Source organism: Microtus oregoni, unplaced genomic scaffold, assembly GCF_018167655.1.
Source record: "Microtus oregoni isolate MIOR12 unplaced genomic scaffold, Mior012 000045F_ref0000178, whole genome shotgun sequence".
NCBI classification, from domain to species: Eukaryota; Metazoa; Chordata; class Mammalia; order Rodentia; family Cricetidae; genus Microtus; species Microtus oregoni.
Window position 1 is genome coordinate 5,985,076 of NW_024543219.1, and position 25,752 is coordinate 6,010,827.

At 40.3% G+C, this 25,752-nt stretch overlaps 1 gene segment (V, D, J or C); it reads left to right on the forward strand.

Moving 5' to 3' along the window:
* The first annotated feature begins 205 nt into the window (after positions 1-205).
* The window catches only part of LOC121434898, a 30,951-nt gene continuing 5,404 nt past the window's right edge, over positions 206-25,752 (forward strand). The window contains 2 exon segments of the V gene segment in view: positions 206-257; positions 417-704. Coding sequence covers positions 206-257; positions 417-704 — 340 coding nt within the window.

Below are 25,752 nucleotides of genomic sequence, written 5' to 3' on the forward strand. Positions count from 1 at the left end.
CAGGATCTGTCCACAAGGTGGCAGGGCATCTCCACTGCTGCAGACCTACAAAAGGACTTTTTGGTTGACTTCTGAAAGAGCAGCTGTAGTCAGCAGCCATCTGTGCAGACAACTGAGGAAGCTGCAGTGCTGTGGAGGACAGAGGAGGGGAGCTGACTACAGAAACATCTTGCCTGGCTGAAGTCCACTCTCCCCAAGGAGAGCAATGAAGACACTGACTGGACCTTTTGTCCTATGCTTGTGGCTGCAGCTGAACTGTGAGTGAGAGCTTTCGGGAAACAAGGCATTTGGCAATGTTCATTATCAGTCTTAGGAGCAGACTGGTTCCTCCAGGGTTCCTGAAATCACCATGGGAAGAAAAACAAAGTCTGGGGAGCGGTGTCCTGATGGTCTTCTTGCTCTTTCTTTATGCACAGGTGTGAGCAGAGGAGAACAGCTGGAGCAGCATCCTTCTCTCCTGAGTGTCCAGGAGGGAAGCAGTGCCGTTATCAACTGCACCTACACAGACAGTACAAATTATTACTTCTACTGGTACAAGCAAGAGCCTGGGGCAGGTATCAAGTTCCTTATGAATGTTCTTTCAAATGTGGACAGGAAAGAAGAACAAGGACTCACTGTCCTACTGAATAAGGAGGACAAACGTCTCTCCCTGAACATCACAGCTGCCCATCCTGGGGACTCAGCCACGTACTTCTGTGCAGCAAGTGCACAGTGCTCCCCAGGCACCTGCTGCCTGCACACAAACCTGAAACCACAAAGACAGACAGTTTTCCACCTTTTATATGAAAATATTTCTGAATTATATTAATAGTGGGACATTTTTAAACATCCTAAATTGCTGTTCCAAAAGATATACTGTGTGTTAGAATATTTTGTATTAACACCAGACGAAAGTGAATTCTTAGGTGTGGAGGCTCTAGAGCCAACTTTCAGGTTAGGAACTCAGTGTCATTAGCAGAGAATACTGTACTCATTTTAATGGAAAGGCCCTTAACTTTTATTACTATTTATTGTTTCTTATTAGAAAATAGTAGGCAAAAAACTAGAATATTAAATGGAAAACTTAATCCTCTAATCCTATCATACAGATAAATTATTGCTTGTGTGTGTGTGTGTGTGTGTGTGTGTGTGTATAAAAACAGCATATACCACATTAGATTCGGCCATCCACTAGGAGTTTGGGGACACACCACCTGCAGGCAGTGTCCACCATAGAATTAAAGACAATAATACACGAGGCTTTGGTGCAGTCTGCATAGAAACCACCAGAGATCAGCACTGTCCGAGATGTGGTTTCACTTGCATTGGGGGCATCTTAGTTGAACACGCCTATTTCCTCTTTAGTCACACACACAGAAGACTCCTGTTTTGCAGAGTTTTTGCCTGTGAGAGCACAGTTTCTAGAAAATCTTTCTGGAGCCCAGCCCTGTAAAATAAGGTGAACTGTAAGAAGCAAGAATCGTTTCTTTTTACCAGCACGTTTTCTGTCACCTGTTCCAATATCATGATCCCCTTGATGTTCAGTAAGTAACACTGTCTTATAAGTATTAATGACCGTCCATTTTTCCTAAAGTTAAAATGAATTCTTACCCTATAATAAAGCAATCTTTCTTTTTAGAGAAGAGTAATGGAGAATCCATAACTTAGACAGAAGGTCCAGTGACTCTCACAGAGGGGGAATCTCTGATCCTGAGCTGCAACTATCAGACTCCTTATTTAGATCCTCTGCTTTTATGGTACGTGCAATATCTCAACAAAGCCCCTCATCTACTCCTAAGAAGCTCCACAGACAACAAGAGGACAGAGCATCAAGGGTTCCATGCCACTCTCCATGAGAGCAGCAGCTCCTTCCACCTGCAGAGGTCCTCAGTGCAGCTGTGGGACTCTGCCCTGTACTGCTGTGCTCTGAGTGACACAGGGAGGGAGACTGCAGGGGAAGCTGCACACAAGCAAAGGGGGCAGGAGGGCTGAGGGGAGCGGTCCTGTGAAGGAGAGCTGTGGGCCTCCTCTCAGTAGTGTTGCCTTACCTTTAACAAGAACAGAAACAAATCATAGACACCTGGAAGGTCATGAATTAAATTATTCTGAAGCACAGTACGGTGGAACTCAGTGTTTGATAGAATCAACACTGAGATCGATAAACTCAGTGCTCAGCTAGAAAGGCTCATTAGCCCTTCAAAGTGCAGGAACTCTCACAGCAAACACATCCAGGGAAACCCTAATTACAGTTATTCATCATCTAGAAACATTACAAAACTAGATTTTTAAAATCCTCATGGAGCCGGGCGGTGGTGGCGCACGCCTTTAATCCCAGCACTCGGGAGGCAGAGGCAGGCGGATCTCTGTGAGTTCGAGGCCAGCCTGGTCTACAAGAGCTAGTTCCAGGACAGGAACCAAAAGCTACGGAGAAACCCTGTCTCGAAAAATCAAAAAAAAAAAATCCTCATGGATTTTGTGTTTCTCTCTCACACAATTAGGACCCAAATAAAGATATACAATATTTTATCTATGAATCTACTCTAGCCTTCACAACTGAGGCTCTTCTTGGTTATTAGACAGTGCCTGCATTTCTGTCACCATTTGCTGAGACCCTGGATCCTACTCCCTGTCCTCTACATAACCCCACCCCCTAATGCTCTCCTATTCCCATGTGAGCATGTCTACTCTGCTCAGAACTACATCAGGAACTGGAGGTGAAGGTGAGTCCTGCTGTAGCTCAGGACCGCCAGGGGTGCACCCACACACTGAGACAATGGGGATGTTCTATTGGGAACTCACCAAGGCCAGCTGGCCTGGATCTGAAAAAGCATGGGATAAAACCGGACTTGCTGGACACAACTTGTTTTTACAACTATCTCAACATCCTTTAATTTAGTCAAGTTGATATAAGATTAAGGGTTATGACATCCCATTCTGAGAATTTATCCCTTATGAAAAACCTCTGTTCTTCCTTTGTTTTATCATTATATAACTCTAAATTTGTCCTAAACAACACAAACTGTGCCAGGCATGGTGGCACACTCATTTAATCCCAGCACTCAGAAGGTACAGGCAGGAGGATGGCCAGCCAAACTACATAGCAAGTTCTAGGACAGTTAGAGCTACATAGTGAGATCCTTTCTCAAAGAAAAACAAATAATATAAGCTTTGAGACCAGGGTTCTCAGTCAGTAAACACGAACTTCTGAGTTTGTACCCACATGAAAAGGTTGTGACTAGTGGTGGATGCTTGTGATGTAAAATTCACATGAAAAACACACACATGCGTAAGCCTTCACACATGTGCACACACAGCATGCATACAAATATACTCAAACATACATATTTGTATATTAGAAGAATATGAGATATAGTATGGAATGCTACCCATAAGCATAATTCATCAGCTAAACATTTGACACTAATATATACCTAACACATATCCCCAAACTAAATTATTACAACTCTGCTTTACAGCAAGTATTAACATATTAATAAATTCCAAGATTTATAAGCAATGTTGTTTTTAATAAGAGATGGATTAACTCAAAATACAAAGTTTGAAATCTTTAGAGGGTAATATATGTTTTCTTTTATTAACACATTTATTGGCATATTAATAATACAACTTAAGGGCTTTCATTATGATGTTCTGCATATGCATTTAATGTGATTTGATCTAATTCACACATCTGTTACTATTATTATTTACCTTTCCACATTTTTTCTCTTTCATATTCCTAAATGTCCTACTTTTAATTTCATGTGTTTTCCCACAGATTATGCATGAAAGAAAAAGACATACAGAAAGTTTTGTAGTTAGATTATAGAAAGTTCAAGAAACAATCACTCTCATCTTAAAATCTAATATAGCAGTGAGAAGCTACAATATAAAACAAACTCTGGGGAAACTGGCACTAAATAGAAATGCAAATCAATTCATTCCAGAGAGTAGTTGATGCTGTCTCTTGAGAATCAGTAAAAAGAAGAAGGGAGCATCTATTCAGGAAGATCAGGGAAAATGAGTCAAAGGTTTAAAAAGTTTTTTGAGATATCATTATTTTAGGCTCTTTAAAATTTTATTTTTAAAATTTTTCATACATTGTATTTTGGTCATGTTCATTTTCCTCCTTCAACTCCTCCCAGAAAACCCCACTTCCTACCATCCCAGTTCATATTCTTTCTCTCTCAAAAGAAAAAAAAAAACAGATCCCAAATAAAACAAACAAAGAAAAAGCATTAAAAAAAAACGGAACAAAAGAAAACCAGCTGGAGTCTTCTTTTTGTTGAATGTTCAGCCTACCCTGATGTAGTTAAACACCCAGTGTTACTTCAATGAAGGAATCTGATTCCCCTCTCCCAGAAATTACCAATTGCAAATAATTTCTTGGTTAGAGGTGGTACTTTGTGCCCACTTCCCCTTCTCCATGCTGGTATTGTGTCTGTTTTGAATGTGTGTAAGTCTTCTCAATGCTGTTGGAGACTCTGTGGGTCTGCATGTGCACCAGACCTATTGTGAATGAAAACTCTGTCTCCTTGGCATTATCTACCACCTCTGCTATAGAAATGGATACTTTGCATTGGTATGGATCTTGGTTTATTGATACAAATTTAAGGTCAATTTTGTTATACTGTTTGTATGTATTTCTGATCTTGTATTGTGATTAAGGTATTGTGTTTGTCCATCACTTTTTAAAATGTAATGTATAATGTATAATTAAGAAATATAGGTTAATAGATAATCATCTATAATAGTCAAACTCATAGTCATGTTAGTTAGATTTTCTAGACATACAGAGACATATTTCATTTAGATAGGTATTCTTCAAATCTTTCAGAGACCTTCAGAATATGGCATTTAACTGTTTTAATACCTTAGGACCTTTCATGACAATGAAACACAACTGCTCCTGGCAGCACCAATAAATTCAAGAGAAAAATGGGCATCAAAGAGGTTCCTTATAGAGTTTGTTAGCCATTTTGGCAAGAAACTATTCTTGCTTGGACTGCTTGATGGTATGTTGGATGAACATGACATGCAAGACCCACAAAGAAATGACTGCTGAACTTACCTAAAGGTAAAACAATCCTTTAAGGTTCCTGCTTTATGAATGAGTCTGCTAGACATTCTACAGGACACACAAAAAAAGTGACTGACAAACTGTCAATAGAGGTGGAACTGTCTTTGAAATTTTCTGCTTCATGGAAAAGTCTTCCAGATACTATGGGCCTGTAGGCTGAAGATGGAACTTTGGGTGACTGTCCAGGCAGTGAGATGTCGCTGTTAATTCTAGAGTTTTTGGAAACTGCTTACAATGAACTTATTGTTTACTTAGGTAATATTATATACTTCTGGAGTCTTTGATGAAGTTGAAGAATTGATAGTTATAGTTTTTCTTAGTTATATAACAGATAAAGTAGATATAAATATTGTAACTATAATTCTTGCTTGATACCTGTTTTGTTATATGTAATTTTACTATGTTAAAGTTAAAACCTTCCTTTTTATTTAAACAGAAAAGGGAGGTGATGTGGGATTCCCCTCTGTATGCTGTGAATACACTTAGTTAATTAATAAAGAAAACTGTCCTGGAATGTTGATAGGGCAACTGATTTTTTTAGATTATCTTGTATCCTGCCACATCACTGAAGGTATTTATCAGGTGTAGGAGTTCTTTAAAAGAGTTTTTGGGGTCACTGATGTACACAGTCATATAATCTGAAAATAATGAAAGATTGACTTCTTCCTTTCCAATTCAAATCCCCTCGATCACCTTATGTTGTCTTATTGCCATTGCTAGAACTTTAAGCACTATATTGAAGAGGTATGGAGAGAGTGACAGCCTTGTCTTGTTCCTGATTTTAGTGGAATGGCCTTGAGTTTCTCTCCATTTAATTTGACGTTAGCTTTTGGTTTGCTGTGTATTGCTTTTATTATATTTAGGTGTGATCCTTGTATCCCTAACCTCTCCAAAACCTTTATCATAAAGGGATGTTGAATTTTGTTAAATGCTATTTCAGCATCTAATGAAATGATCATATGGTTTATTTCTTTCAGTTTATTTATATGATGGATTGCATTGATAGATTTTCATATATTGAACCAGCCCTGCTTCTCTGAGATGAAGCCTACTTGATCATAATGAATAATTTTTTTGATGTGTTCTTGGATTCGGTTTGCCAGTATTTTATTGAGAATTTTTGCATCAATGTTCATAAATGAGATTGGTCTGTGATTCTCATTCTTGTTTGAGTCTTTGTGTAGTTTTGGTATCAGGGTAACTGTAGCTTCAAAAAAAAAGTTTGCCAGTGACTCTTCTGTTTCTATTATGTGAAACAAGTTAAGGAGTATAGGTATATGCTCTTTTTGGAAGTTCTGGTAGAATTCTGCATTAAAAGAATCTAGTTCTGGGCTCTTTTTAGTTGGGAGCTTTTTGATGACAGTTTCTATTTTCTCACAACTTAGAGGTCTATTTAAATTGTTCACCTGGTCTTGATTTAATTTTGGTATATGATACTTATCTTAAAAATGTCCATTTCTTTTACATTTTCCAATTTTGTGGCATACAGGCTTTTCTAGTAAGACCTAATGATTCTCTGAATTTCCTCAGTGTCTGTTGTTATTTCCCCCTTTTCATTTCTGATCTTGTTAATTTGCATGTTCTCTCTCTGCCTAGTTTGTATAGGGGTTTGTCAATCTTGTTGATTTTCTCAAAGAACCAGCTCTTTGTTTCATTGATTCTTTGGATTGTTTTCTGTGTTTCTATTTTGTTGATTTCAGCCCTCAGTTTGATTATTTCCAGTCTTCTGCTCCTCCTGCGTGAGTCTTCTTTTTTTCTAGAGCTTTCAGGTGTGCTGTTAAGTCTCTAATGTGAGCTTTCTCCATTTTCTTTACGTGGGCCCTTAGTGGTTTCTTCATTGCCTCCATTTCAGTTTTCAAGTCTCGAACTGTTTCCATTACCTGTTTGATTGCTTTTTCTTAGTTTTCTTGGGTATCTTTGAGGGATTTATTAATTTCTTCTAACTTGTTGTTGGTCTTCTCATCCATTTCTTTAAAAGAGTTTTTCACATCCTGTTTAATGGTCTCTATCACTTTCATAATGTTACATTACGTTTAAAGTCGATTTCTTCTACTTCTTCTGGATTAGGGTGTTCAAGTCTTCTTGTTGCATGTTCGCTGGATTCTGGTGTTATCATGTTGCTTTTCAGGTTGTTGGGGGAATTCTTGCATTGACACCTGCCCATCTCTTCCATGAATCTCCGGCCTGAGACAGATCTACTTCTTCAGTGTAGCAAAGTAGCAGTAAGGAGCCTTTCATCCTCAGCAGGCTTCTTTCTTAAATCAATAACATTTATCAGAAAGTGTGGCTATTCCAGGACAGTTCCAATCCACATATTAGTCATATTAATAAACTAAAGGATCATTGAGTACATAACATTTCCATTCTAGTTAATTTGTACGTCTGGGATGACTTTACAAAATTAATTTAAAGACGAGTAAAAATTTAGTCTGAACACATGTCTGTGTCTTGATTTAAGCATGTGCTTATCCTGCCTATAGGTTCTATTTAGTACAACTATGTTCCGCCTCCCCAGAGAACCTCATACTCCACCCAGCCCCAGGGTCATCTCAAAATGCCCTCTCCCCTCTTCCACTGTGCTCCACCCAGACTCTCAGCCAGGTCTGGTTTGGGAGGAGCTTAAGGGTCAGAAGGCTGGGAGGAGGGACTCTTCAACAGCCATCCTCACACCACAGCCCAGGAGTCGTCAGTTAATTGCTTCTTTCTCCAGCAGTCAGACAACCATCATATGCTCTCTGCTGGGGCTCCTGTGCACCCAGGCTTGCTGTGAGCCTGGCTGTTCACATTCAGAGGACAGAGAGGATTCTGCTCAGCACATGGAGGGGTGGGAAAGCAGTTTCAGGGGTTCTGAAGAGCTCCCACCTTCTCAAAGGATATGGCGGCAGGGTTCAGGACTCTGTGGATACTCAGTGACCTCCACCTGTGTCTCTTTCTCTGTTTCTAATCAGGGGTGAAAGGGCAACAGGTGAAGCAGAGTCCTGTGTCCTTGGTTCTGCAGGAGGGAGAGAGCACAGAGCTACAGTGCAACTTTTCCACCTCTGCAAACCAAGTGCAGTGGTTTTACCAAAGTCCTGAGGGACACATCGTCAGCCTCTTTTACAGTCCTTCTCAAACAAAGCAGAGTAGACTGACATCCAAGACAGTAACTAGGGAATATCAAAGCTCTTTGTACATTTCCTCCTGCCAGACCACAGACTCAGGCACTTATTTCTGTGCTGTGTGAACACTGTGCTCTCCACACACCTGCAGCCAGTACACAAACCTTCAGCTGGCTGGGTGTGGCCCTTCCCAGTCACAAGACACCAGAAGCCCCATACTATCATTTGCATAATTTAATATTCCTTTTCTACAGCCACTTTTATCCATAGGTTTTTATTTATTTATTCATTTATTTTTACTTAATTTTATTTATTTTTTTGCCTCTTGAGTTTGGGATTTTGGTCTTATTTTCCCTCTTGGAATTTTTGCTGTTTGTGCACTACAGATTTCTGGCTTAGAGTGAGCAGAAGGATAAACAAGAGGTCTGGAGTGTAATAAATATTCAGTTGCAATGTCCTGGCTCACCAGGAAGCAAACACAAACATATTGAAAGCAAAGAAATTGGTTCACCTCAATTGGGAGTCTCAAACATGTTCAACATGTTCAAGTCTGCCTCACAGAAGTGTCCCCAAGGGTAAGTATCATGTGTATCACAGGGCAGGTGTGTGGGTTCACAGGAATCCCTGAAATGAAGACTCAAAAGCACTTTGAGAATGAACTTAGCTTTTGCAGCTACAGGGGGCTCGGGCTCTGGGGACTGAAGCACTTTCCCTTCATCCTTACTAATTTTTATTTTTCCCATGTTTACACTTTAGTTAGTAGATTTCCATATCTCAAAACAAACTGAATGAAGTTTCCAAAAGTACAACAACAAATGCAAATACCTGATTCATGAGGTACCATAGTTTCCCGTATTTCCTCCGTCCAAGTTTTGCTTAGACCTTGTATCCATGGGAAACTCTCAGACAAGATTTGTAGAAGACAACAAGAGCTTTCTATAACACAAAGGATGGAATAAGGCTGCATGCTAACTCTGGAGATAGGCCAGGTGTGGCCCAGTGGGGGTTCGTGGTTAGTAGAGGTTGTTTGTAATCCCTTTGACTCCAGGCCAGCAGGCCATTCTGCCACAGGTAAGGGTCAGTCTAACACGTGTAGCCAGACCTGCCAAAATCTCACGTGTGACAACTCAGTAGGACGGGGCAATTAACCTGCATGTTCCTTCCAAGTTTCACCATGCTCTTGAGCCATTGTGTGTGTCTAATATCTGGTCTATCCTGAAACATGTGTCATGCATGTTTTAGAAATGTGCTCACTTGCTACATGGGTCTGTCAGACACGGTTGCTTTGGGTTGGTGCTCATCCCAGGTTTCCTTGTTATTCTGTTGGTATTGAAGGCGAACTGACTATTCCTCTCCAAAATTCAATTAACTTTGGCTTTATATATCTTTGAGTTTTCTGTTGTTGCATATACACTTATGACTTTAATAATTTCCTAGGAATTTAGCATTTTTCTAGTACTAAGGAGTCCCTGTTATTTATACCAACACTGTGATTTCAAGTACATTCTGCACAATGACAAAAGGCATGCCATAACAATGTATCTTATGTCACTGGGAGCAAAGGGGTCATGATGGGCTGGGGAAATGGCTCGGGGCATAAAGTGCTTACAAGCAGAAGAGAAGGTGGGTCTGAACATATTTTATTAGAAAAGAACCTTAGAAGTAAATGTTGAGATTAAACACGGATGGCTCACATGCCATTAGAGGAGTGTCTCACACGTGCATGCCAGACTTCATAAGAGCCCTTCAGGGAAAGGAAGCAGAGAAAAGCAAACAAACTGACTCCAGTTTGATTTCCATTGGTTTCTTAGGGTCTTAAATTGGTCCAATTCTAACAATATTTTTATTCTTTATAACTGAGAACCATCTGTTTGTTCCAACAGGATCCAGAGTGGTCCAGAAAGTAAGTCAACTCCCACCAGACACATCCAGGCAAGAAGGGGATACGGTGACCTGGGGTTGCTCATAGGAAACAAAACAAATCAGTGCCCATGTGATAATCTTGGTATAAGGACCTTCCCAGTAGAGAGATTGTTTTTCTTATTTGCTGGAGTTCGTATGACCAGAGCACTAGAATAACCATTCCTCAGCCTACTTCCAGGAAGCGACTAAAGCTATCAGCCTCGCCATCTCAGCTTTACAGCTGCAGGATCCAATGAAGTACTCAACACTGTCTGGGAACTGACTCACTGCGCTTAGTCCACAGTGTGAACTGAACAAACATCAGGTGCTGCCTAAGAAGAAGCCTCTTGTTGTAAGAATCAGATGAGAGACACACTGGCAGACACCACAAGGGCTATAGCAGCTGTGACAATGTGGCCTCTGCTCTGGATCTGATGACAGATTTTAGTTTGGTTCCAATGTGAGTTTCTAATGTTTTACAGAGGAAACAGAGAGATAATGAGAATTATTTACCTTAGAATAACTCAGCTACTGCAATTTGAGTTGCTCCAAAGACTGGTCAAACAAAAATAACATTGAAATTTGGGGTAACTTCTTGGCATAAAGTGAGAGACAGTCTCTAGTCAGTGCCTGAACAGGTAGACAATTGTGTTTGGACGGCTTTATACTGTGGGTATTGGAGATGTTTTGCGAATCAAACATTTGGGGAGAGGCTCTATCTTCCCAAAAACTATAACAACAGTTAAACATAGCTCCAAAGAGCACACTGTGCTCCTGGTGACAACCAGGTTGAGTATTCGGATTTAGGATGCTCCTGAGTCTCCCTGTTTCTGGACTTCTGAGAATGTGAGCTTAGAGCTGGCCTGTACAAGCTGGGCCTCGGCTGATGGTCTTTGTGGTCTGATAGGAGCCTGCAGAGACTTCAGAACCAGGGACTGTTGGAATCTCAGTGCGAGCAGAGGCTATGTGACTATCTAAAGCTTGGAATGAGAGGAAAGGGAGCAACACAAAGTCTCCTGCTTTGTCTCCCCAGGGAAGCCACAACATGGTGAACACTGTGTACCTGTGGTCCGACAGAATGTGGAAGAGCTGTCTAAAGTTGAATATTGGCAGCCACAGTCAGATTCGTGGTATTTGTGTATTTGAGCATAGATAATAGATGCAATTCCTAGTGTTTGACTTCAGATAAACTCCATGTCTCATCACAGATTAATTTACTAAACTTAAAACGTTCAATATGAATCTCGTTGAATACTTCCTAAGACAGCAAACTCTGTCTTTCATTAAATATTATCCATTTTCAAATAAATCACATTCAAGGGCAAAGCAGTATTTAAAACGCCAGAAGTTCCCAACCTAGGTATCTTAGCACTCTCAAACTCGACCTCTTCCTCCCAAATATTCACACTTCAGGGGTAGCTACCATCTGCTGCCTAGGGATCCTGCACCAGATCTGTCAATACCACCAAGCAGGGCCATATTGAGTAAAGGGAACTCTGCCATGATGCCATCCCCAGGACATTCAGAGTCGCCTTCTGTTTTTGCAGAAACTGCAAACCAGGACATGGTCACCTGTCAACACTGGAACTGAAATGCAAAGATGAATGGATTTCAAACAGTTAAAACCAACTTCACAGCATGCAATGCTGTGTTGTTTAAATCTGCATCCAGCAAGTTGGGCCCTTTAGAGACTTCTGTACTGTAACACAAGGACCTGCTTGTTGGGGTTTCAGTTCCCACAGCCAGTAAGTCACAAAGAAAATCACACAGAGGTCTATATTAATGATAAACTGATTGGCCCATTAGCTCAGGCTTCTTATTAACTCTTGCAACTTACATTAACCCATTATTTTTATCTAAGTTAGCCACATGGTTTGGTACCTTTTTCAGTGGGGCAGGTCACATCCTGCTTCTTTGGTGTCTGGATAGGACTGCAGGAAGAACTTCCTTCTTCCCAGAATATTCCTGTTCCCATTGCCCACCTCTACTTCCTGTCTGGTTGTCCCACCTAAAATGTCCTGCAGAGATGAGGAGAGAGCATGAGACACAAACAAACCCATGTGTATAAGTTTATTAAGAAGATCTGTGCAGAGGAGCTCAGGGGAAACGATGAACAGAAGGGGTGAAAGAGAGTGTGGGAATGGCGCCTTTAACTTTTAAAGGTTTCCCAGCACATGTGCATGAGAGGAAAGACGTGCCTACATCAGACACTGATGATGGGCGATGCTAAACCCTGCCCCTGGGCATGGGGACTTCTACTTCAGACGCTGGTGAAGCAGATGGCAGGCAACTCATGCATGTGCACCTGGGATACATTCGCTGACCTCAGAACCCAGAAGTGCAGCCTTACGGGTGGCTAAAGGAATTATACCACCTATACTTCCTACCTGGCTACTGGCCAATCCATATTTATTTAAAACATAATTGACAGAATATAGACAATTGTCCCACACCAGAAGTCATCACCCTGGTCTGTCTGCACAAGTCAGAATTCATGCCACCTTCGTTAACACAAAAAATTCCCAGGTGAGAAGTTACTTTCTTGATCTGCCAACGTTCTTTCAGTGAGAGCGCAAAGAGCAGTCACTGTTCTGTCTTCTCCCAGAAACTGGCAGACTCCATTAGCCTCACCATTTAGCTTTACATCCAGAAGACGCACCGAACTATTTCTGTGCTCTCTGGGGCTCCCACAGTGTTCAAAGTGATAGTAAAACCTGGACAAAAACCCAGGTGCTCCCTAGAGCTATGTTCTGCTGGAGGATCCTGGCTGAGAGGCACATGGGCAGATCACAGACATGAGAGCAGTGCTGAGCCACTCTGTCTGTGGTCTGGATCAGAGGGTGTTTATAAGTGAAACCATCTTCTTTGAAAGCAGGTGTCAGGGCAGCTTTTCAGTTCTTGAAACATAGGTAGATCATACAGAACATGTGTAAAGATTTTTAAAGGCCAAAATTTTTCAGCCTTGATATGAGCATTTGTGCCTAGTCTTATTGTATCCTGTTATGCCATGTTCGGTGGATATTCCTAGGAGCCATGTTCTTTTCTGAAGGGAAACAGAGGAGGAATGAATCTGGGGGAGAGGGGAGGTGGGGAATGAAAGAAGTGGGAATGAGGGGAATCTGTGGCCAGAATGTATTGAAAACTAAAAATAAAATATATTAAATTTTGATAAAAAGGATCCCATAATAAAGTATCACTTTCACTAAAAGATTCTCAAAGCACAGATCTGGAAGGAGCTTTTGGGATGGACAGTGGGAGTCATGTCCTTGCTCTCTTCCCTCTAGGTTTTGGGTTAGTTGTGTACAAGCAAAGATGTAGGACCATCATGAGTGATAAGAATAAGAGATTATGAGATTCATAAGTCACATAATTTTTAGAGTTGGTGGGAAGTCTGTGCAAATTGTTTTTCCTTCTGACTTTGCTGAGAAGCAGCTGGACTAACACGTGAAAAGGAGAGCTGGATGATGACAAACACTTAGCTGAACTATGACCCAGACGGACGTAATGAGGACAGTTGTATCCACAAGGACACGCTTCCTTCAATATTTTTGGAGGATGAGCTTGAGAAACATTTACACAGCATCATTGTACATGTGCACATGGTCTAAGAGCAAGAGAAGTTAAACAAGGAGGCATAGTGGGAGGTGGGGAGGCTTCAATAAGAGGATGGGCTAAGCCTGTAGCTAAGAACAGTGTTCCCTTAGCATGCACAAGGCCTTGACTCAATCTCCAGCTCTAGGGAATAAAAAGAAAAAGAAAAAAGAACTGATAAATTGATAGCCACATACGTGAGCCCTAGAGCACCTGGACCCCAGGCCAATCTGCAGAGCCAACTTGTGATGGCTGCTTCTGGCACCCACCTTCTAATCTTGCACAGTTTCTCTCATGGTCAGTCCTGACACAGAACCATATATGGGAGCAAACTCTAGGGGGTGTTGCCAGGTGGCTGAAATGATGCAAATTTACCACAGTGCTCACTAGCAAACTTGGTACCATCCTCATGCACCTCCCTCAACAACACTTAGAGTTCAAGAGCTTAGTTGATTCTGGTGTTCTCCTGGTGTCCTCCATCCTTCTGTTTATGGCCCTTCTTTTTCCCAGTCTTCTGCTGTGTTCCCCAAGATCCAAAGGAAGAGACTTGATGGAGATCTCCTATTTCTGTTTTCTCTCTCCCATCAGCTGCTGGAGGAAGCCTCTCTGAGGATGAATGAGCTAAGCACTGACCTATGAGTATAGCAAAATATCCTTAGGAATCATTTCATTGATTTTTTTTCTATTCTAGGCCTCTGGGCTATCCAGCCTCCAGTTCCTGGTCAAACAGGCAGCATGTTCTCTTTATTAGATCAGTTGTTGCCTTGCCACTCCCACAAGCTCTGAGTCTCCAATATCCCAACACATCCATTACTAGGAGTCCTCGCTAAGGTCCCTTTATGGAGACTCTTAGGAGTTTCCCCTGCACTAGGTTTCCTGTCTTTCTCAAAAATCTCTGTGAATTCAAGGTGTGGTGGAACACACCCTTAATCCCAACACTTGGGAGGCAGAAGCCAATAGATTTCTGTGAGTTCAAGGACAGCCTGATCTACAGAAGGAGTTCCAGGACAGCTAAAGATGCACAAAGAACCTGTCTCATAAAGCCAAAAATTAAAATAAAAAATAAAAGAAATAAAGGTTAAAATAAAATCATGTAAAGATGAAAATACACAGAGTATGTTATTATGTTCTCTTTGAATTGTTTGAATGCTGAGGAAGGAGCAACCGCTGCTAAAGGATATTTGTTTATAAATGCTGCTGAACTAATACAATATAGGTATTTTGAAATTACCTTGACTTCAAAATTGAAGTCAAAAGGAATGTCACCTTGGAGAAGAGGTTTTGCTTTTGTTTCAACAGGAAATGAGAGGCTGTGGATTCATTCTGAGTTAAGAAAAAATCAGGTTTGATCAAGGAAGACCACCTGAGAAATCTCCAGTAGGAAAAGATGGCCCAGATGTCTGATTTCTACATCCAGAAGAGATTCAAGACTGCTGCCTGAGATGATCAAGCCTCATAGGATATTCCAATCAGGACTTGATCATAATTCTAAATTTTCTTTAGGTCTCCATAAGATTATCAGCAACCCCAACCAGCAGGAAGTAGCCTGAAGGACTATGCCCACATTCCCAAAAAATGGACTATGGATATTTTCCTTTATTTAGAATGTTGGTTACAAGTTGTTATGGCCAATGGTCAAGAGAAAAGCTAAACAAAGGATATTAGATTCAGAGGTTTTTTTATTTAAAAAAAAGAGGGGGAAATGATGTGAGACAATTATCTGTATTCTGTCAATTATATTTTAAGTAAATGATGATTGGTCAGTAGCCAAGCATGAAGTATAGGCAGGACAACAAGACAGGAAATAGAGGTGGATCAATGAGAACAGGAAAATTCTGGGAAGAAGGAAGTCCATTCCTCCAGAGTCCTGGCCCTGCCACAGAAGAAGCAAGATGTGACTGCCTCACTGAAAAGGGTACCAAGCCATTGGCTAATATAGACAAGAATAATGGGCTAATATAAGTTATATGAGTTAATAAGAAGGAAACCTGAGCCAATGGGCCAATCAGTTTATAACTAATGTAGACCTCTGTGTGATTTCTTTGGGACTTAACAATTGCGGGAACAGGGCAGGACAGAAAACCTCAGACAACAATCAGGCATGTGCTCTCTTTCATGGTGTGGGATTCAAATTAGATCAGTTGTTGCTTGGCCACTCCCACATGCGCTGAGTCTCCAATATCCCAATACATTCATTACTAGGAGTCCTCACTAAGGTCCCCTTTGTAGACTCTTAGGAGTTTCCCCTGCACTAGGTTTCCATGTCATTCCTAAATACCCCCAATTCCAGTTATACTTTCCTCTCTATAACCTGTCCCTCCCTTCCCCCAATCCTGATCTCCCCGTTCCCATTCTCACCCATCCCAAGTCTACCAGCAAAATCTATTCTATTTCTCCTTAAGAAATTCCTTGTGTGCTTCTTAGTGCTTTAGCCTTTCTGGGTCTGTGGATTGTAGCATAACTACTCTTTCCTAACAGCTAATGTCCATGTATAAGTGAGTACATACCATGCTTGTCTTTCTGGGTCTGGGCTAAGGATGAACATATTTTTTCAAACTTAAAGAGCTAACCTGCTGACAAAGATGAGCATCTGTGGCATCGTCCTGCATTCCTGCACCAGGAAGTATCAGGAACCTGGGGGACTGATTAAGAGCACGGCTTCTCAGCAGGGCTTCTGTTCATCGCCTCTGTACAGCTTCGCCCAAACATGAAGTTTTGGTCTGTTTTGCTTCTGTGGGAATCCGACTGTAACAAACTCCACGCTAGGGGAAAGGAAGGAAGTAGATCTTTACTGAAGCTCTCAGCTGATGTCCTTTGTGACTTTACGCTGACTTTTCTGCCCTCTAGTGTTCATAGGTTAAACTGTTTTGAAGCCTGGTGTAATAGGCATGGTCTTTGGGGAAACTGCAGCTTTCTGGGACAGACAGCAACAAGACAAGGCTCAGAGGGATTGGCAGGCTAATGACATAGTGCCCTGTTATATGGTGAATTTGGGGTGGGAAGAAGTGGTATCTTCTGCAAATAAGTCTCAGCAGGATTCCGCAAGGCAGAAAAGACATTTGGGTTTGTCTTTGGGCTCTCTCTCTCTCTCTCCCTCTCTCTCTCTCTCTCTCTCTCTCTCTCTCTCTCTCTCTCTCTGCGTGTGTGTGTGTGTCCACTTCTTCCCTTACTCTCTCCCTCCTTCACCCCTTCTCTGTTGATAATTTATGCCTGTTATTCTTCCCTTTTTCATATTGTAAAAATATCCTTATAAAAGGGAAAAGAGTAACTGATAGAGAAAATAAGCAACTGTAGGGAGCACTGTATAATACACAGTTTATAACAGGCACCCAGATTATAGTAGGGCCCCAGACCTTAGCACAACTGACTCCATCATCAAAGTACCATTCGTGTCATAAGACTCAGCATGTAGATAGTGACATCTGCCAAAGTGAAAACAAAAATCTCATCCATCAAAGTCAGTCCATAGTTCTGGAAAAGTCTCTAAATGTACTAACCTTGTTTGTCAGCTTCTTTTATTCTGCTTCTGGATAACTATTCTTTTTAACTGAAGTATGTTAATCCAGGATATGGCTTCTGTGCTCAAAATCTCACCCTGAGAAATAGGCTTAGGGCTATAGCGGGGTCTTGGACTCCCAGTATAGCCACCAGTCAGCAAATAAAAACTTCATTGGCTTAAACCTGTGTCCCCCACAACTTGACATGTGATATTATATTCACATGGATGAAACAGGAAAACAAGAATTACAGAACCCACCACAATTCCTCAAACAATCTCAAAACTTAGTGATACGATCAAAAGTCCAGTGAAGTCCTTTCCACCAGGCAGGATGGATGAAAAGAAGAAACAGGATAAATTAACATAACCAATAATGAAAACTAAATTAACAGGAGATAGCAATCACTGATCATTAATATCCCTCAATATAAATGGACAAACTCAAATATAAAAAGACACAGGCTAACAGATTAGATACAAAACCAGAATCCATCCTTCTGCTGCATACAAGAAACATACCTTAACCTCAAAGACAGAAATCACCTTGAGTAAAGGGTTGGGAAAAAAATTTTCAATCAAACGAACATAAGAAACAAGCTGGTATAACTATCCCAATATCTAACAAAATAGACTTCAAGTTAAAATCAATCAAAAGAGACAAAGAAGGACATTTCACATTAGTCACAGGAAAAATCCATCAAGAGGAAATCTCAATACTAAACATCTGTGCCCCAAATACAAGGGACAGTCATATTAAAAGAAATACTACTAAAGCTTAAATCACACATTAAACCCCACACACTAATAGTGGGAGACTTCAACACTCCACTCTCACCACTGGACAGGTTATTCAGACAAAAAATGAAAAGAGAAATAAGAGAACTAACAGATGCTATGACTCAAATGGACTTAACAGACATCTCATAGACTATTCTATCCAAATATAAAAGAGTATACCTTCTTCTTAGCACCTCTTAGAACCCTCTCAAAAATTGACCACATACTCGGTAACAAAACAAACCTCAATAAATACAAAAAAAAATGGAATAACCCAATGTACCTTATCAGATCACCATGGTTTAAAACTAGAAGTCACAGCAATACTAATTCCAGAAAGCCCACAAACACATGGAAATTGATGAATCATCAATGGGTCAAGGAAGAAAGAAAGGGAGAAATTAAAGACTTTCTAAAATTCAATGAAAATGACCACACAACATACCCAAATGTATGGTACACAATGAAAGCAGTGTTAAGAGGAAAGTTCATAGCACTAAATGCCTACATAAAGAAGCTTGAAATATTCAATACTAGTGAATTAACATAACATTTGAAAACTTTAGAAAAAAAGAAGCAAACTCACCCAAGAGAACTAGAGGCAGGAAATGATCAAATTGAGAGCTGAAATCAACAAAATAGAAACAAAGAAAACAATACAAAGAATCAATGAGACAAAAGGTTGGTTCTTCAAAAAAAATCAACAAAATAGACAAACCTTTATCCAAACTAACCAAAAGGCATAGAGAAGATATCCAAGTTAACAAAATCAGAAATGAAAAAGGGGACATGACAACAGACACAAGGAAATACAGAGAATCATCAAGTCATATTTCGAAAACCAGTACTCAAAAAAATTGGAAAACTTAAAGAAAATGGACAACTTTCTGGATAAATATCACTTACCAATATTAAATCAGAGAAACATCAGCCTTCACAATAGCCACAAATAGTATAAAATATTTCAGAATAACTCTAACCAAACAAGGGGAAGACTTGGATGACAAGAACTTTAAATCTTTGAAGAAAGAAATTAGAGAAGACACAAGTAAGTGGAAAGATCTCCCATGCTCTTGGGTAGGTAGAATAAACATAGGAAAAATGGCAATCTGACTAAAAGCAATCTACAGATTCAATGCAACACCTCGCAATATCCCAGCAAAATTCTTCACAGACCTTGAAAGAACAGTACTCAACTTCATATGGAAAAGCAGAAAAAAAAACAGGATAGCCAAAACAATTCTGTACAATAAAAGAATTTCTGGAGGTATCACAATCCCTGACTTCAAACTCTGCTATAGAGCTACAGTATGGAAGACAGCCTGATATTGGTATACAAACAGAGATGTTAACCAATGGAACCAAATCAAAAACTCAGATAACAATCCACACACCTATGAACACCTGATTTTTGACAAAGAAGAAAAAATATAAAGTAGAGAAAGCATATTTAACAAATGGTGCTGGCATAACTGGATATCAACATATAGAAGAATGAAAATAGACCCATATCTATCACCATGCACAAAACTCAAGTCCATATGGATCAAATACCTCAATATAAACCAGTCACACTAAACCTCATAGAAGAGAAAATAGGGAGTACACTTGAATACATTGACACAGGAGACCACTTCCTAAATATAACTCGAGTAGCACAGGCACTGAAAGAAACAATTAATAAATGGGACTTCCTAAAACTGAAAAAAAAAACCTGTAAAGCAAAGGACATGGTCAACAAGACAAAACTATAGCCTACAGAATGGGAAAAGATCTTCATAAGCCCCACATCAGACAGAGGTCTGATCTCCAAAATATACGAAGAACTCAAGAAAGTGGTCATCAGAAAAACAAATAATCCAATAAAAAATGGAGTACAGACCTAAACAGAGAACTCTCAACAGAGGAATCTAAAATGGCTGAAAGACACTTAAGGAAATGTTCAACATCCTTAGGCATCAGAGAATGCAAATCAAAACAATTCTGAGATTCCATCTTACACCTGTAAGAATGGCCAAGATCAAAAGCACTGATGACAACTTATGCTGGAGAAGTTGTGGGGAAAGGGGAACACTTCTGCATTGCTGGTGGGATTGCAAGCTGATATAGTCTCTTTGGATATCTGTATGGTGATTTTTCAGAAAATTGGGCAACAACCTTCTCCAAGACCAAGCAATACCACTTTTGGCTATATATCCAAAAGATGCTCAATTGTACCACAAAGACGTGCTCAGTTATGTTCATAGCAGTATTGTTTGTCATAGCCAGAAGCTGGAAACAACCTAAATGCCCCTCAGCTGAAGAATAGATAAGGAAAATGTGGTAAATTTGCACAATGGAGTATTATATAGCAGGAAAAAATATAATGACATCTTGAAATTTGCATGCAAATGGATGGAGCTAGAAAACTTCATATTGAGTGAGGTAACTCAGACCCTGAAAAAAAATATCATATGTACTCCCTCATAAGTAATTTTTAAATATAAAGTCAAGAAAACCAGTATACAAATCACAATCCCAGAGAACCCAGACAACAATGAGGACCCTAAGAGAGACATACATGAATCTAATCTACATGGGAAGAAGTAAAAGACAAGATCTTCTAAGTAAATTGGAAACACCAGGACCATGGGAGAGGGCTGAAGGGGAGAGCAGAGGCAGGCAGGGGAGTAAAGAAAAATGTAAAGCTCAATAAAAACAAATTAAAAAATGAAAAGGACACAAAGCCAGGTGGTGGTGGCACATGCCTTTAATCCAAGCACTAGGGAGGCAGAGGCAGGTGGATCTCTCTGCATTCAAGGCCTGCCTGATCTACAGAGCAAGAGAGCAAGTGCCAGGATAGGCTCCAAAGCTACACTGAAATTCCCATCTCAAAAAAACAGAGAGAGAGGGGGGGGGAGGGAGGGAGGGAGGGAAGGAAGGAAGGAAGGAAGGAAGGAAGGCAACACTCTTGATTCCACGAAAGTTCATCCCTACTAGATAGCTGAAAGATGTTCTGCAGGACACTGAAGAGAAAAACAGGCGCTACCCTTACCAAGCTATGAGCCCTGAGAGTTACAATAATGATATGCCTAGCAAAATATGCCCACTTGTTCAATAGTGACATCAATGTTATTGGAGTAACCAACCACTTTCTGCTTGGATTTAAGATGCAACCTGGCACTGTTCTTGGAGCCAAAAACCTACGGCTAAGCCGGTCACAGGCCCTAAGTCAGAACCTACTACTGTTATTCTGTTAATGGACATAGTATTAAACAATTCTTTTTTTTTTAATTGTTTATTTTATTTTTTTTAATTTTTTTTTAATTTATTTATTTATTAAGGATTTCTGCCTCGTCCCCACAACCGCTTCCCATTTCCCTCCCCCTCCCCCGCTCAAGTCCCCCCCCCCATCTTCGAGCAATCAGGGTTCCCTGACCTGTGGGAAGCCCAAGGACTGCCCACCTCTATCCAGGTCTCGTAAGGTGAGCATTCAAACTGCCTAGGCTCCCACAAAGCCAGTACGTGCAGTAGGATCAAAAACCCACTGCAATTGTTCTTGAATTCTCAGTATTCCTCATTGTCCGCTATGTTCAGCTAGTCCGGATTTATCCCATGCTTTTTCAGACCTAGGCCAGCTGGCCTTGGTGAGATCCCAATAGAACATCCCCATTGTCTTAGTGTGTGGGTGCACCCCTCGTGGTCCTGAGTTCCTTGCTCGTGCTCCGTCTCCTTCTGCTCCTGATTTGGACCTTGAGATTTCTGTCCGGTGCTCCCGTGTGGGTCTCTGTCTCTGTCTCCTTTCATCGCCTGATGAAGGTTAATATTCCTGAGGATGCCTATGTGTTTGTCTTTGGATTCACCTTATTTAGCTTCTCTAGGAACATGAATTATAGGCTCAATGTCCTTTATTTATGGCTAGAAACCAAATATGAGTGAGTACATCCCATGTTCCTCTTTTTGTGTCTGGCTTACCTCACTCAGGATAGTGTTTTCTATTTCCATCCATTTGTATGCAAAATTCAAGAAGTCCTTGTTTTTTACTGCTGAGTAATACTCTAATATGTATATATTCCATACTTTCTTCATCCATTCTTCCGTTGAAGGGCATCTAGGTTGTTTCCAGGTTCTGGCTATTACAAACAATGCTGCCATGAACATAGTTGAGCATATACTTTTGTTGTATGATAGGGCCTCTCTTGGGTATATTCCCAAGAGTAGTATTGCTGGATCCAGGGGTAGGTTGATCCCGAATTTCGTGAGAAACCGAAACACTGCTTTCCAGAGTGGTTGCACAAGTTTGCATTCCCACCAGCAATGGGTGAGTGTACCCCTTTCTCCACAACCTCTCCAGCAAAGGCTATCATTGGTGTTTTTTATTTTAGCCATTCTGACAGGTGTAAGGTGGTATCTTAAAGTTGTCTTGATTTGCATTTCCCTGATCGCTAAGGAAGTTGAGCATGACCTTAAGTGTCTTTTGGCCATTTGAAGTTCTTCTGTTGAGAATTCTCTGTTCAGATCAGTGCCCCATTTTATAATTGGGTTGATTAGCCTTTTACGGTCTAGTTTCTTGAGTTCTTTATATATTTTGGAGATCAAACCGTTGTCAGTTGCAGGGTTGGTGAAGATCTTCTCCCAGTCAGTGGGTTGTCTTTTTGTCTTAGTGACAGTGTCCTTTGCTTTACAGAAGCTTCTCAGCCTCAGGAAGTCCCATTTATTCAATGATGCCCTTAGTGTCTGTGCTGCTGGGGTTATACATAGGAAGTGGTCTCCTGTGCCCATCTGCTGTAGAGTACTTCCCACTTTCTCTTCTATCAGGTTCAGTGTGTTCGGACTGATATTGAGGTCTTTAATCCATTTGGATTTGAGTTTTGTGCATGGTGATAGATATGGATCTATTTTCATTCTTCTACAGATTGACATCCAGTTTTGCCAGCACCATTTGTTGAAGATGCTCTCTTTTTTCCATTGTATACTTTTAGCTCCTTTATCGAAGATCAGGTGTTCATAGGTTTGTGGGTTAATGTCAGGGTCTTCTATTCGATTCCATTGGTCGACTTCTCTGTTTTTATGCCAATACCAAGCTGTTTTCAATACTGTAGCTCTGTAATAGAGTTTGAAGTCAGGGATGGTAATGCCTCCAGACAAACCCTTATTGTATAAGATTGTTTTGGCTATCCTGGGTTTTTGGTTTTTCCATATAAAGTTGAGTATTGTCTTCTCCAGATCTGTGAAGAATTTTGATGGGATTTTGATGGGGATTGCATTGAATCTATAGATTGCTTTTGGTAGAATTGCCATTTTTACTATGTTGATCCTCCCAATCCAAGAGCAAGGGAGGTCTTTCCATTTTCTGGTGTCTTCTTCAATTTCTTTCTTCAAAGACTTATAGTTCTTGTCAAGTAGATCTTTCACTTCCTTGGTCAGGGTTACCCCAAGGTATTTTATGCTATTTGTGGCTATCGTGAAAGGTGATGCTTCTCTGATTTCCCTCTCTGCTTCCTTATCCTTGGTGTATAGGAAGGCAACTGATTTTTTGGAGTTGATCTTGTATCCTGCCACGTTACTAAAGCTGTTTATTAGCTGTAGGAGTTCTTTGGTAGAATTTTTGGGGTCGCTTATGTACACTATCATATCATCTGCAAATAACGAAAGCTTAACTTCTTCCTTTCCAATACAAATCCCCTTGATCTCCTTATGTTGTCTTATTGCTATTGCTAGAATTTCAAGCACTATATTGAAGAGGTATGGCGAGAGTGGACATCCTTGTCGTGTTCCTGATTTTAGTGGGATGGCTTTGAGTTTTTCTCCGTTTAATTTAATGTTAGCTGTTGGCTTGCTGTAAATAGCTTTTATTATATTTAGGTAGGACCCTTGTATCCCTATTCTCTCCAAGACCTTTATAATAAAGGGGTGTTGAATTTTGTCGAATGCTTTTTCCGCATCTAGTGAAATGATCATATGGTTTTTTTCTTTCAGTTTATTTATATGGTGGGTTACATTGATAGATTTGCGTATGTTGAACCAGCCCTGCATCTCTGGGATGAAGCCTACTTGATCATAATGGATAATTTTTCTTATGTGTTCTTGGATTCGGTTTGCCAGTATTTTATTGAAGATTTTTGCGTCGATGTTCATGAGTGAGATCGGTCTGTAATTCTCTTTCTTGGTTGGGTCTTTTTGTGGTTTTGGTATCAGGGTAACTGTAGCTTCATAAAAGGAATTTGGCAATGACTCTTCTGATTCTATATTGTGAAATACCTTAAGGAGTATAGGTATTAATTCTTCTTGGAAGTTCTGGTAGAATTCTGCATTGAAACCATCTGGTCCTGGGCTTTTTTTCGAAGGGAGATTTTTGATAAGCATTTCTAATTCTTCGCGAGAAACCGGTCTATTTAGATCATTCACCTGGTCTTGGTTTAGCTTTGGTATATGATACTTATTTAAAAAAATGTCCATTTCTTTTGTATTTTCCAGTTTTGTGGCATACAGGCTTTTGTAGTAAGATCTAATGATTCTCTGAATTTCCTCTGTGTCTGTGGTTATGTCCCCCTTTTCATTTCTGATCTTATTTATTTGTGTGTTCTCTCTCTGTCGTTTAATTAGTTTGGATATGGGGTTTGTCGATCTTGTTGATTTTCTCCAAGAACCAGCTTTTTGTTTCATTGATTCTTTGGACTGTTTTCTGTGTTTCTATTTTGTTGATTTCAGCCCTCAGTTTTATTATTTCCAGTCTTCTACTTCTCCTGGGCGCGTCTGCTTCTTTTTTTCTAGAGCTTTCAGGTGTGTTTTTAAGTCCCCAATGTATGCATTCGTCGTTTTCTTTAAGTGGGCACTTAGTGCTATGAACTTTCCTTTTAGCACTGCTTTCATTGTGTCCCATAGGTTTGAGTATGTTATCCCTTTATTTTCATTAAATTCAAGGAAGACTTTAATTTCTTTCTTGATTTCTTCCTTGACCCAGGTGTGGTTCAGTAGTTGACTGTTCAGTTTCCATGAGTTTGTCGGTTTTTTGGGGGCAGCGTGGTTGTTGCCTTCTAACTTTAATCCGTGATGATCTGATAAGACACAGGTGGACACTGATATTTTTTTGTATCTGTGGAGGTTTCCTTTGTTTCCGAGTATGTGGTCAATTTTTGAGAAGGTTCCATGAGCTGCAGAGAAGAAGGTATATTCTTTCCTATTTGGGTGGAATGTTCTATAGATGTCTGTTAAGTCCATTTGCTTCATTACCTCCAATAATTCTCTTAATTCTCTATTAGGTTTCTGTCTGATTGACCTGTCCCTTGGAGAGAGAGGTGTGTTGAAGTCTCCTACTACTAGTGTGTGTGGTTTGATGTCTGCCTTGAGTTCTAGTAATATTTCTTTTACATAAGTAGGTGCTTTTATATTGGGGGCGTATATATTCAGGATTGAGACGTCCTCCTGATGAATTGTTCCTGTTATGAGTATAAAGTGACCGTCTCGGTCTCTTCTGATTGATTTTAGTTTGAAGTCAGTTTTGTTAGAAATTAGTATGGCCACACCTGCTTTTTTCTTAGGACCATTTGCTTGAAACACCTTTTCCCAACCCTTTACTCTGAGTAGGTGCCTGTCTTTGTGGTTGAGATGTGTTTCTTGCAAACAGCAGAATGTTGGATCCTGTTTTCGTATCCAATCTTTTAGCCTGTGCCTTTTTATAGGTGAATTGAGCCCATTAATATTAAGTGATATTAATGACCAGTGGTTGTTTAGTCCGGTTATTCTTATTGCTTTTGGTAGTAGAGATTGTGTGTCTCCTTTCTTTGAGATGTGCTCGTGAAGGGTCATTAGATGCCTGGGTTATTGTAGGCAGTGTTGGCAGTGTT